The 14,929-nt window shown below is 39.1% G+C and overlaps 1 protein-coding gene across 2 annotated transcripts in view; it reads right to left on the bottom strand.

Moving 5' to 3' along the window:
- Window positions 1-14,929, bottom strand: part of LOC112824047 (inactive tyrosine-protein kinase transmembrane receptor ROR1) — a 499,173-nt gene that overhangs the window by 27,921 nt on the left and 456,323 nt on the right. For both annotated transcript variants that reach the window (XM_073896619.1, XM_025871896.2), the window contains one exon: window positions 8,026-8,074. In XM_073896619.1, the coding sequence (XP_073752720.1) occupies window positions 8,026-8,074 (49 nt within the window). The remainder of the gene's footprint in view (window positions 1-8,025; window positions 8,075-14,929) is intronic.

Below are 14,929 nucleotides of genomic sequence, written 5' to 3' on the forward strand. Positions count from 1 at the left end.
GTCAACACACTGTCTCGTGAAAAAAAATACACCATCTTTAGGCACAATCGTCTCCATTGTTTTTTTGTCTGTTTGACGACGACCCATGACCCTCTCCCTTCCCAGCGGTGTCCTGTTCAATTTCAAACTGTTAGCCTTCAGGGGCTTTCTTTTCTTCCCCAGAATAATTAAAAATATTACCCTAAAAGGTATGACTTTAGTATAGTTTGAATATACAAAGCAGAATGTCTTAAACATTTGAGAACACTGCATTTTCAATTCTGTAAAAGAAACACTCCTTAAAATAAGAGAACAGTAACAGTTTTTATGATTATTCAGATAAGGTACTAAGTTTAGAGGGAAGTATAAAAAATACATGTGTTTATAATTTGAAACATTAACAGGAATTTACTGAATATTATCATTAGCATTATGAATAAGGAAAAGTAGAAGATAATTTAAAACTGAACATCAGAGCTTATTATCCCATTGGGAAAATAAGATATATACCCAAATTAGCAAATAGAATAGCTTCACACCTTAACATATAAAGTGTTACATCATTTAACACAGACATTTGGAGGTGACAACGACAGATACTACTTTGGCAGTGGCAGTAAGCTAAAAAAGTTGGAAGAGAGAGATGTAACTTTGTCTTGGAGTCTTTAGGGAAAGAGTCACTTGGGATATGGACCTGGAACAGATGGAGGAGGCATTTTAAGAGAGGAGAACAGTATTAGCAATAGCTCAGATGGGAAGGAGCATGGTGCGTGCGCAACAGAGCATGTTGGGGGAAGAGACAATAGAAACGAGATAACTGACTAGGGTGGAGAGTTCCAATTTCAGAGGAATTGGAATTTGATAAAATAAATGAAACTGGGCAATGCAGGTCTTCAGATTTAGGCAGAGAATGGGTTAGAGTTGATTCAGGAATCTGATTTATTAGGTGATAGAGAACAAGCAGAAGTTCTTGAATAAGGCAAGTAAATTATGAACCGCGTGTCTGAGTAAGAGTTTTTTCTGGCGTTAGTATGCAGGGTGGAGTATATGAGAGATTAAATGCAGGGAGACAAGTTAGGAAACAGATGTAGTAATTCAGGCAAGAAATGCAGAGCTAACGGAGGGTGGGAGCAGAGACTATGGAGGTGAGGAGATGAATCTCTGACATGCTAATGAAATGACTGGACTGGTTTTCTGATAGGGTGTGAAAGGTGAAGGAATTTGAGGGTCAGATATTCTTCTAAAGCCCGGAAGACCATTTAGTTTTGCTATTAGCAGAAAGCATCTAGAGACTCTGAAGTAAAATATGAGTTTAAATTTAAACATGGGTTTTAGGTGATGACCTTTAAGAGTGTGATTGAGAAATTGAGACTGGAAATAAGAGATTTGGGTCAAATCAACATAAAGGTTGATAGATGATGCCATTAGGGAAAACAAACACAGAAAGAGTAAGTAAGTGTTTAGAAAAGAAAGATTGGAAACCAATTCAGAGTTAAGGGGAGCCAGTGAAGGAAACAAAAAGATCATTAAGGGAAGAAGAGAGTCGGGGTAGTGCTAGTTCATGGAAGCAACATCCCAGCCATAACCCAAGCCTACTAATTGCTATTAGTAGTAATTAGTATAACCCAACCCCCACAAATCTCTGGATATTTAGTCATGTAATATCATGATTAAGAGTACAGGCTCTGGAATCATCTGGCCTGTGTTAAAACACTCAGGTACCACTACTTTTTAGCTGTGTGACTCTGCGCAGATAACTATTTCACTCCTGTTTCCTCATCTATAAAATTAAGAGATAGAAATTTGTCCAGCAGTTGTGGTGAGCATTCTAATGAAATTATCCACAGGAAGAGCCAGGCAGGAGTTTAGCATCCCTTAGTACTCAGTGTCAGCCTTAGGCAAGTACCTCATCATATCTCTTCTGCAAACTCTACCTCAGTTTCTCTCTCTCTATTCCAGGACATCATGCCTCTGCTTAAAAACCACTTTTGGTTATTTAATTCTATAGCATGGAGTCTAAACACTTTCAAACATAACTTGGGGTTCATTAGTATCTGGCTATTTCCAACCATTTCTTCCCCCATTCATCTGCACATGCAGAGGCTCCATCATATGGAACTTCTCGATGATGTGGAGTACACCACAATATTACATTTCTGTGTGTGTGCAAGCAGGTCTGTCTGGAGACTTTTGTGTCTCCTGTGCTTGTCAAACTCTTACTTATCAAGGTTTCAGTCCAGTAAAAATAGTATGTATATGAAGGCTGTCACAGTGGACATTGTGGTTGCCTCTCCAATAACTATTCCACTCTTCCCCCTTATGTACATGACATTCAATCTGATGGGACTGACCTCCACCCTGACTCTAAGTCAGAGCCTGATGGGGTTAAGGCTCTCTGGCAATGATAACTATTTAGGGACAGGAACATGAGCCTAGAAAGATCTAATCGGAGTGAAATTTATTCTAACTTTCCAGTACACCTTGATATCTGAGAATGTCAATCCTCTTTGTTCAAGATTATCTTATCCTAAATCCTTTGCATTTGTAGATATATTTTTTTACTTATGTATTTATTTTTTTAGAGGGAGAGAAAAGGAGGGGGAGGGGCAAAAGGAGAGGGAGCAGGGGAAGGAAACAGGGAGAGGGAGAGAGCGAATCTTAAGCAGGCTCCATGCCCAGCTTGGAGTTCGACACAGGGCTCTATCTCACAACCCTGAGATCCTGACCTGAGGTGAAATCAAGAGTCAGATACTTAATTGACTGAGCCACCCAGGTACCCCTGTAAATGTATTTTAAAACCACCTTGTAAATTTCCAGGAAAAAAATGTTGAGATTTTGACTACGATTGAGTTGAATCTATAGATTAATTTGGGAAGAAATGACATTGCAATAATATTGAGTCTCTCTCAAGTCACAAACATTGTATATCTATTTCTTTAGGTCTTTTGAAATTTTTTCCAGATATATCTTGTTGTCTTCAGCGTAGATGTCTTATTCCTCTCTTGTTACATTTTGATGCTATTACAATGGTATTTTTTTTTCCTTAAGATTTTTATTTATTTGAGAGAGAGAGAGAGGGAGCACAAGTGGGGGGAGGAGCAGAGGGAGAGGAAGAAGTAGACTCCCCCGCTGAGCAGGGACTCCATCATGGGGCTTATTCCCAGGACCCTGGGATCATGACCTGGGCCGAAGGTAGACGCTTACCCCACTGAGCCACCCAGGCGCCCCTGTAATGGTATTTCTAACATTTCCATTTCTGTGTATTGATTGCTACTGTATAAAAATATAGTTGCTTTTTAAAATGTTCATCTTATATGCAGGGACCTTGCTAAATTCACTTACTAATATTCAAGTTTATATATTCATTTGGATTTTAATATTATAAAATCCTGTTATCTGTGAATAAAGATGGTTTACTTCATCCTTCCCAAACTTTATAACTTTTTTTCCTGGCTTCACTGCACTGACTAGGACTTCCCATACAATGCTGAATAGAAGTGGTGATAATGGACATACATGCCTTGTTGCTAAACTCAGGACAAAAGCATTCAACATTTCGCATTTAAGTATGAGGTTTGCTGTTGGATTTTTGTAGATTCTCTTCACTGGAATAAAGAATTTCTTCTCCATTCCTAGTTTGGTGAGAATTTTTATCATGAATGGGTGAGAAATTTTAGCAAGTACTTTTTTCTGATTCATTGAGATCATTTTATGGTTTTTTTCCTTTATTTGGTTACCTTAGTTACACTGATTTTTACTGCATGGAGCCCTGGGTGTTACATGAAAACAATGAATCATGGATCACTACACCAATAACTAATGATGTATTGTATGGTGACTAACATAACATAATAAAATTAAATTAAATTAAAAAAATAAATTTTTAAATATTCTTTATTTTATTTTATTTTTTATTATGTTAGTCACCATACAGTACTTCATTAGTTTCTGATGTAGTGTTTCATGATTCACTGTTTGCATACAACACCCAGTGCTCCTTATAATATGTGCCCCAACCTGGCTTTCCTGAAATAAAGCCCTCTTAGTCATGATGTATTATCCCTCTTTATGTATCAGTGGATTCAATTTGCTAATATTTTGATTAGGCTTTATGCTTCTGTGTTTATGAGAGATATTGGCCTATGATTTTTCTTTCTTGTAATAATCTTACCAGATTTTCAAATCAGAGTTTGGAAGTTTGGAAGTATACCCATTATCTCTATTCAGTGAAAAAGTTTGAATACTTTTCTTCAAAAACTTCTTTTATTTTGAAATACATGCATACCTTGTTTTGTTGTGCTTTGCAGACCCTGCGTTTTTACAAACTGCAGGTTTGTGTTAACCCTGTGTCAAGCCAATCTATGGGTACCAGGTTTCCAATAGCTTTGGCTTACTTCATGTCTCTGTGTCACATGTTGGTAATTTTTGCAAATATTTTAAGCTTTTTCATTATGATATTGATTATGATGATCTGTGATCAGTGCTCTTCGATGTTACCATTGTAATTATTTTGGGGTGCCATGAACAATGCCTATATACTATATAGTATGGCAAACGTACTTGACAGATGGGTTCTGAATACTCTACCCACCAGTTATTCCCCTTTCTCCCCCTCCTCCATCCTCCCTATTCTGTGACACAACAATCTTGAAATAAGGACAATTAATAACCCTACAATGGTCTCCAAGTGTTCAAGTGAGAGGAAGAATAGCACATCTCTCATTTTAAATCAGAAGCTAGACATGATTAAGCTTAATAAGGAAGCATTATGAAAAGCAGAGATAGGCCAAAAACGAGGCCTCATGAACCAGTTAGCCAAGTCGTGAAGGCAAAGGAAAAGCTCTCAGAAGAAATTAAAAGTGCTACTCCAGTGAACACACAAATGACAGAAAGCAAAGCAGCCTTATTGCGGATATGAAGATAGTCTGAGTGTCTGGAGAGAAGATCAAACCAGCCACAACATTCCCTTAAGACAAAGCCGAATCCAGAGGGCCCAAGCTCTCTTGATTCTATGAAGGCTGAGAGAGGTGAGGAAGCTGCAGGAGGAAAGTCTGGAGCTGGCAGAGCCTGGCTCATGAGGTTTAAGGAAAGAAGCCGTCTCCATGACATCAAAGTGCAAGGGGAAGCAGCAAGTGCTGATGGAGAAGCTGTGCAAGTGATCCAGGAGATCGAGCTCAGATAACATATGTAATATTTCATAACCCATCCTTCACCTCCGTTTAATGTTAGTAAGTAAACGTCTGCAGACCATGTCCAAAAGACACTTCTATTCTCTTGATATCTGGCAACCAATCCCCTTCTCCCCTCCCCCCTTTGGTTTTGTACCTCAGCTCCTGAGATAGGCAACCCCTTTGGTTGCCTCAGGCATCTAGATTCACTTTTTATTCTGGATGTCAACTTACTTTCCATTAGGTCAGGCTGTGGGAAATATGCTCGCTCATATCTCCATGCTTTTGAGTTATTCTCTCTGCCTGAATGTCCTTCTTCTCTTGTCTGCAGGTGAATTCCTATTCTACCTTTAGAAATCACCTCAGGCATCACCTTCTCCTGGAAGCTGGCCTTTTTATGTCCCTTCCCCCACTCCAGGACTTTAAGCTTTAGGAAGATATTTCTCCCTCCAAGCTCCTCCAGCATCTAGATCTTATCTGTATAATACCACTTATTATAAGTATTCATGTAATAAAACAATTAATAGGTATGGCCCAAAGAAATGCTGGATTGCATTTGACAGAGGTAATACCAGTGATAGATGATTTAGTGAAAAAGTGAAAGCCTCTAAGGGGGGTGGGGGGAAGAAAAGCTACAGGGGAAGAAGTTTCTACTCAATATGACTCATTTTAAATATGCTTGCATTTGACCTTAGCATTCCCCCCGGCCATGATCCTGGTATTTGCTCTGTGGTCTTCCAACTACATCTTCTGGTAGAAGTTGCTCCTAGATGGTCCTGTAGGACTGAAAGTCAGGCATACTCCCTGCACAAACTCCTCTTCAGAGGAGAGCTTCCAATCCTAGATTATAAATCACATGAGATCAAAGATCACATATTATTCAGATGTGTGTCCCCAGGATGGGAGTACGGTGCCTGACAGAGAGCAAATGCTCAGTGAATACATTTTAAATAAATGAGTAAGTAACTGTTCTCCCAGAGGCTGCTCTATATCTTGTTAAGTGGTATCCTGCAGCCCATGTGCAAACATCCCAGATGACAAGCACAAGCTTAAATCACTTTCAATTACTGGACATCAAATGGATTCCCCTGACTATATTCTACTCAGTTGACTAGACTTTGCTTATGTTTTGTTATATCTTTTGGAAACAGGGTTTAACTGTCTGGCTAGGCCTCTGGAATCCATTTCTATAATCAGGTTAATTCTTTCAGCTCATGAAGTAAAGTTCTAGCAAATGGTGTTAGACTGACAAGGCTAAGAGCAGCATCTCTCTTGGAATAATTTCTGCAGGACCTCATTGTAAAATTGTACATAAAAACTAAAAGCTAGACTTAACTGAACTTTATCCCATAACAAATGTACCAGGCTAAACATTTGGATTCACAGACACATAATAAATTGCAATCTTCTATATACTAGGAATGTAGAGTATCTTTGAAATCTAGATTGTATTGCTTTGATTGAATCCTAGAGATTTCTCTAGAGATTTCAAGCTAGCACTAGGTGAACACCACAAATAAGACCTGATCCTGGCATCATTTATTCTTGATTTCATTCAGGTGCCTGCCAAAGCTGGGACCACAGAACTTCTTATGGCCTCCTCTTCCTGCCTTATCAGTAACTGCTGGCACTGTACCTTTATGCACTGCAAATAACCATACCACAAGTAGAAAGAACTTTGTAATATTCCAGGGACATTCATGTGTTGTAGGTGATAAAACAGTGTTTATGCATTCAACAACTATTTACCACAGGTCTATTCTGTGCCAAGAAGGTCAGTTGCTTCTCTTCACATTGACAAGTTTAAGGGACAGCAATATCCTTTACTGAATGCCAGCCTGGTGCACTACCCACTAAATTAGGCTTGCCTTTCTGAAATTTTCCAATACTTTCATAAATCAGAGCCACTTGAGTTACCTAATTTGTTCATCTTTTATACAGGGCCAGTCAAGGAGACCTAAGCTGAAGCAATTTATTTCAACACTAGTTAACTGGCTGTTTTCTACATCTGACTATCAAATTAAGGCTGATGGAAATGCTCAAGAAACTAAATGCTGCAGAACCATAATGAGAATATTGATCTATATCTTGTTCAGGTGTTCATGGCTAAATTGATGACACATTTTCATGTTGTCTCCTAAAAGATACAATGGGTTCATCCCTAGCTCACCATTTTCCTCTAGAACTTTATCTTTTCCTAAACTGCTTGGCTTTTTGTGATCTACAATGGTTCGTACTCATTATGTTGACAACATGTTTTTTTCCTTTTCAACAATAAAAAATAAAAATTAAAAGAATAGGCAAGTTCAGATAATCACATTCAATTTTAATTCAACAGTCTAAAAAGAATTCAATAACTTCCCACATTCTTCCTGAAAACAACATTTTTAAAAAAGCCTTGTAAGAGGGGGCGCCTGAGTGACTCAGTCATTAAGCATCTGCCTTCAGCTCAGATCATGATCCCAGGGTCCTGGGATCGAGCCCTGCATCAGGCTCCCTGCTCAGTGGGAAGCCTGCTTCTCCCTCTCCCACTCCCCTTGCTTGTGTTCCCTCTCTCGCTGTCTCTCTCTGTCAAATAAATAAGTAAAATCTTTACAAAAAAGTTTTTTAAAAAAGCATTGTAAGAGGAAAAGAGATCTACTTCCTTTTCTAAGTTAAAAAAGTGAAAATTCAATTATGATTAAAAAAATGTAAACAGTTTAAATCAATAGTCCTTTTAACAAATAAATTGAGGGGCTCCTGGCTGGCTCAGTTGGTAGAGCATGCAACTCTTGATCTGGGTTGTAAATTTGAGCCCCATGTTGGGTGTAGAGATGAAAGAGAGCAAGAGAGAGAGAAAGAAAGAAACTGGCATGGGACTGTATAAAGAAAAACTTACCTGATAAGTTTATCTTGATCTTTAGGAAACTCAGGGCTGTTATTTCTCACTGTAAAGAAAAACATGAAAGGATTCTGGTTGACTTGGAAGAATGAATATATGGCTTTATGTAAACTCTTTCCAAAACTTCAATAAAATGGTAATAGAAGAATAAAAATAAAGTATAAAACCTCAAGAAGAGGAAAAGAAAAATGGTAATAAAAATTTTCAAGATGAAGGGTGCCTAGGGGCATCTGGGTGGCTCAGTTGGTTGGGCATCTGGCCTTCGGCTCAGGTCATGATCCCAGGGTCCTGGGATCAAGCCCCACATCCTGCTCCCTGCTCAGTGGGGAGCCTGCTTCTTCCTCTCCCTCTGTGCCCTGGCTTGTGCTCTCTCTATTCCAAATAAATAAATACAATCTTAAAAAAAATGAGGGGTGCCCGGATGGCTCAGTCAATTAAGCATCTGCCTTGTGATTTTGGCTCAGGTCCTGAGATTGAGCCCAGCGATGACCCCTGCATCTAGCCCTGTGTGGAGTCCTGCACTGGGCTCCATGCTCATCAGGGAGTCTGCTTCTCTCCCTCTCCCTCTCCCTCTGCCCCTCCCTCTGTTTGCACATCCTCTCTCTCTCTCTCTCTCTCTCTCTGAAATAAAAAAATAAATCTTTAGATTTTTTTTTTTCAAGATGAAAGATGTCAAGAGGTAACTGTCTTAGCCAGGAATTTGAAACCTAATGACTGAGGAGGGGACACTAATAAAAAGCATGCAGATTTACACTTCAGAGAAACAGTTCAGGAATTGGAGATGTCAGATGCTTCTGAAATGTAGGAGGTATAGCACAGACATCAAACACTTATATCTTCACCCTGTACAAGCAGCTGATCATCACTACCAAGGCAGGATGGAAGATACTTACTTCCTGGAGAAACTGAATCAGAGACTCAGAACTGAAGGATGTTAGGTACAAAGCAGGATAAGAGTATGGTGAGGGACTGGAAGCAGAGAATAAATCATTAAATCTTATTGGATAGATAGGACTCCTTATTCTTTCCCACTGTCCAACTCCCAGAGCTTAAGCACCTAGTGTCTCTCTCTCCAGGCACAAGACTGGAGGATTGATTTCAGGAGAAATAGTTAAGCCTGACTAATGACATGGCTAGGTCATCACTGAATAACCCAATAAAGAAATAAAACTGTCAACAAATCTAGTCTGTATTCAAATATTTCCAATATTTTTAATGATTGATTTGCATTCTTCATATGTCCATCAGTGGATAAAGATCACTACACATTTGTGTAAAGTCAATATCGTGAAAGATAACAACCAAAACAAATAAACAGGGAGAAAAGTAGGAAATAGAAACATACTTTGCTGGAAACCTTCCAGAATATAGAACAAAAAACAAGGAGATGGATAATAGAAAATAGATGTTTCAAAATTAGAGGAGCAGCTCAGTAGATTCTGCATCCAAATATGTAGATATTTAAAAGAGAGAATAGTGAAAATGGAGGGGGAAATGATAAAAGAAATAACATAAATTTTTTAGAACTAAAGGATTAGAATTTGAGATTTAAACAGCCTAGCAAATGCCCTATATAATGAGCGAGGAAGGAAAAAAACCACATCAAAAAACATCAAAAAATTTCAGGGGCTCAGTTGGTTAAGTGTCTGCCTTTGGCTCAGGTCATGATCCCAGGGTCCTGGGACTGAACCCCGCATCGGGCTCCCTGCTCTGCAGGAAGCCTGCTTCTCCCTCTCTTTCTGCCTGTAGCTCCCCCTGCTTATGCTCTCTGTCAAATAAATAAATAATATCTTTAAAAGAAATTTCAGATCCCTGGGAATAAAGAGGAAATTTTAAGTTTTAGAAGGAAAATACATCGCATGTGAAAAATTGTACATAGTGAAATCAGACTGCTCAAGAGCAACACTAGAAACTACAAGGTAATGGGATCTTTACAATTCTGAAGGAAATTTGCAAACTAAAATTTAACTAAATTGTGAACATAAGACAGTGGAATAAATACATTTGTAGGCATATAAACTAATAAAAGATTTAGCTCTCATGTACTAGAAACCTCCTAGAAGAAGTGCTCCAATGAAATGAAGGAGCAAACCAAGCAAAAGAAAAGCAAGGGATCAAGCAGGAGCTCCAATTCAAGAAACAGGCAAAGCATCATCCCAGGACACCTACCAGAGAACTGCCAGCTTGGAACTGAAGGAGGATGGAATGCCAGAGGAAAGAGGTCTCCAAGGGAGTAAAATGCAATTGATGGACTACCTGGGAGTTGTTTTACAGTTTTGTCACAAAGTTTAGGGGTAGATAGTAGATATATTAAAAAACAAAAAGCAAGAGAATGAAAAATTGGGCCATTTATACAAGGAAAGAAAAAGAATCATTCACAGTTCTTTTGTGACAAATAATTACTAAGTCATAGTAAGTATTAATGCAACCAAACTATATTAGGAAGAGGGGAAGAGAAAGATGGATGGAAATAGTATAAGTCTAAATCTTTATATTCAGAAGAAGCCTACATGTAATATCTAAAACTGAACAACCCAGAAATATTAATATTACAAAAAAAAACTTAGAAATATAGTGGTAAGTTCCAGAAGAAATATGTGTTGAAAGCTGTTGGTAGTTTGTGGGGGTGGGGGCAGCACTCAGCAATGGAAGGTGTGGGGTTCCAGGGTCTGCTATGTTTCATTAAAAACCGATTTGTACGCTTCCAGGGAAGATGGTAGAGTAGGATCCTAAGCTCACCTCATTCCATGGATACAATTAGGTAACACCCACACCAGTGTAAATAAGCCAGAAAACAACCCAAAGACTGGCAGAACACATTCTTCACAGCTGAAGGTAGAGAAGAGGCCACATCAAAGAGGGTAGGAAGGGCAGAGTTGGTCAGGAGCCAAACAGACCTGTGGACTGTCTGCAGGAGGGAGGGACACTATGGTTGCAGAGACAGGAAAGAAACAGACCCTCACACCAGGCACCCCAGGGTTATGGATGAGGAAGATGAATCCCCACGATATTTGGCTTTGAAAACCAGAGACGCCTAACAATCAGTGGGGCTTAACACCTGGAACTTTAAAAAAATCAGCAGGCACTGCTCTGGGAGAGCCAAGAGGGTGACAGGAAACTGCCCTTAAGGAGACAACACAACAAACAGCCCTGCTGAGATACAGCACAGAAGCAGCAGTTTGAAAAATACCTGGAGTATACGGGGAAGGAGATTTATTTACTAATCTCAGAGCATGTGCTGGATGGGCAAGGAACTTTTGGAGACTTCTCCAAGAACAAAAGAGCTATTGCATGCCATTTGCCTCCTCTGCCACTTAGCCTAAATACATGGACACCTGCAGGAACCAGTGCAGCACAAACGCTCTGCACCTAGCTGGCTAATAGCTTTCCCTGTCCCCACGTTCTTCTGTGGACATGCCCTTCCATCCAAGCCTGGGCAGTCTTCCTAGGCAGTTGCAGATTCCCTCCCACACCAGGCCCGCACAAACCTTGCTAAAACCACGATTCCTGACTTGCTTTCTCCTGCTGACCTGTCCCCTCAAATACGCCCTTGGTGGGAGCCCATTCAAAGTGGTACAATAAGCCTGGCAGTGTGCAAGCAGCCCCAATAGGGGTCAGCACCACCCCAAAGTGACTCCTGAGCTGGGGAGAGGGGAAGATAACCACACACACCAGCCCAACTATGGCCCCAGCAGTGGGCCACAAAAGCTTCTCAGGAAACAACACATGGAATATGCCCTGCCATTTGATTCTATTGCATCTCTGGCAAATACCTGGTCTGACTCAGCTCAAGTCCAAGGTGGCCCCAGACTGACCCACTAACATCAAAGGAACAAAAGCCTGCTCACAACAGGAAAAGAGAGCCATTGCAAATGAGTGGACTGAAGCAAAAGTGGCTCATCCACAATAGCAGAGCACATGCAACACACATAGGAGACAACTCTGAATCACCAGGTTCTGGTGAACAGGGGACATTGGACTGCAGGGCACTACAGGACATCTTCATGAGGTCACTACTTCCAATAGCAGGAGACATCACCGACCTTCCTAACACAAAGACACAGACACAGAGAGTTAGACAAAATGAGGAGACAGAGGACTAGGCCTCAAATGAAAGAACAGGACAAAATCATAGAAAGAGAGCTAAACAAAATGGAGATAAGTAATATGCTTGATAGAGAATTTAAAGTAATGGTCAAAAAGATACTCACTGGACTTGAGAAAAGAGTGAAGGACCTCAGGGAGACCCTCAACAAAGACATGGAAAACAGAAAAAAGAACCAATCAGAAATTAAGGACTCAATAACTAAAATTAACTAAAATTAAAAATATATTAAATGGAATAAATAACAGACTAGAGAAAGCAGAAGAATGGATCAGTACCCTGGAGGACAGAGTAATAGAAATCAAGCTGAATAGGAAAGAGAAAAAAATAATAAAAAATGAAAATAGACTAAAGGAACTCAGCGACACCATCAAGTGTAATAACATTTGCATCATAGGGATCCCAGAAGAAGAGGGAGAGGAGGTAGAAAATTTGTTTGAAGAAATAATAACTGAAAACTTCCTGAATCTGGGGAAGGAAGCAGGAATCCAGATCCAGGAGGCACAGAGAGCCCCCAAGAAAATCAACCCCAGAGGTCTACACAAAGATACACAGTAATTAAAATGGCAAAAAATACTGAAAAATAATTTTTAAAGCAACAAAAGAAAACAGTTATATACAAGGGAAACCTCATAAGGCTATCAGATGATTTTTCAGCAGAAACTTTCCAGGTGAGAGGGAAATGAAAACCTTCATTTTCTTACACTAAAAATGCTGAAAGAAAAAAAATCTGCACCCAAGAATACTCTATCCAGCAAGGCTATCATTCAGAAAAGAAGGAGAGATAAAGACTTTCCCAGACAAACAAAAGTTACAGGAATTCATCACCACTAAACTAGCCCAACAAGAAGGGCTAAAGATGTATCTTTGTGGAATGGAAAGATCATAAGCAGGAATAAGAAAAGTAAGAAGCACAAAGGCAGTACAATTAAGTATATCTATAAAAACCAGTCAAGGGATTCACAAATTAAAAGAATGTAAAGGATGACACCATATACCTAAGACAGGTGAGAGACAGGGTTCAAACCTAAGTGACCATCAACTTAATATAAACTGCTATATGCATAAGATGTTATATATAAACCTAACGGTAACCACAAATCAAAAACCAGTAATAGATATGCAAAAACACAGAGAGAAAGAAATCCAAGTATATGACTAAAGAAAGCCACCAAATTATAAGAGAAGACAGCCAAGAGAAGAAAGCAACAGAGAAGAACTGCAAAAACAATCATAAACAAATAACAAAATGGCAATAAGTACATACCTATCAATAATTAATTTGAATGTAAATATACTAAACACTCCAATCAAAAGACATAGGATGATGGAATGGATAAAAGAGCAAGACCCATCTCTATGCTGCCTAAAAAAGACTCATTTCAGACCTAAAGACACATGCATATTGAGAGTGAAGGGATGGGAAAGTATTTATCATGCAAATGGAAGTAAAAAGAAAGCTGAAGTAGCAATACCGATACTGGGCAAAATAGACTTTTCAACAAAGATTGTAACAAGAGACAAAGAAGGACACTATATAATCATAAAGGGAACAATCCAACAAAAAGATATAACAATTGTATATATTTTTGCACCCAGCATAGGAGCACCCAAATACATAAAGCAGCTAATAACAAGCATAAAGGAAGAAACTGATAGAAATACAATAATAGCAGGGGTCTTTAACACCCCACTCACATCAATGGATAGATGATCCAAACAGAAAATGAATAAGGAAACAGTGGCTTTGAAGGGCACATTGGGATCAGATGGAGCAAACAGATATATTCAAAACATTCCATCCTAAAACAGCAGAATACACATTCTTTTCAGGTGCACATGGAATATTCTTCAGAATAGTTTACATTAGGCCACAAAACAAGTCTCAACCAATTCAGAAAGACTAAAGTCACACTCCACATCTTTCCCAACCACAACACTATGAAACTACAAGTCAACTGCAAGAAAAACTCTGGAAAGAACACAAATACATGGAGGTTAAGTAATATGTTACTAAACAATGAATGGGTCAACCAGGAAATCAAAGAGAATATCAAAAAATACATGGAAAAAAATGAAAATGGGGGCACCTGGGTGGCTCAGGTATTAAGCATCTGCCTTCGGCTCAGGTCATGATCCCAGGGTCCTGGGATTGAGCCCCGCATTGGGCTCCCTGCTCTGCAGGAAGCCTGCTTCTCCCTCTCTCACTCCCCCTGCTTGTGTTCCCTCTCTCGCTGTGTCTCTGTCAAATAAATAAATTTTCTAAAAAATATTTTAAAAAAATGAAAATGAACACAATGGTCCAAAATTTGGGGGATGCAGCAAAAGCTGTTCTATGAAGGAAGTTTATAACAATACAGGCCTACCTCAAGAAGCAAGAAGAATCTCAAACAACTTAACTTTACACCTAAAGGAGCTAGAAAAAGAAGAACAAACAAAACCTAAAGTCAGTAGAAGGAAGGAAATAATAAAGATTAGAGCAGAAATAAACAAAATAGGAAATTAAAAAAATAGAACAGATCAATGAAATCAGGAGCTGGTTCTTTTAAAATATCAACAAAATTAATAAACCTTTAGCTAGACTCGGAAGGAAGGAAGGAAGGAAGGAAGGAAGGAAGGAAGGAAGGAAGGAAGGAAGGAAGGAAGGAAGGAAAGGAAGGAAGGAAGGAAGGAAGGAAGGAAGGAAGGAAGGAAGGAAGGAAGAAAGAAAGAAAGAAAGAAAGAAAGAAAGAAAGAAAGAAAGAAAGAAAGAAAGAAAGAAAAAGAAAGAAAGAAAGAAAGAAAGAAAGAAAGAAA

The sequence above is a fragment of the Callorhinus ursinus genome, unplaced genomic scaffold, assembly GCF_003265705.2.
Source record: "Callorhinus ursinus isolate GAN/ISIS: 27379988/994484 unplaced genomic scaffold, GSC_fseal_2.0 scaffold9, whole genome shotgun sequence".
In the NCBI taxonomy this organism is placed as follows: domain Eukaryota; kingdom Metazoa; phylum Chordata; class Mammalia; order Carnivora; family Otariidae; genus Callorhinus; species Callorhinus ursinus.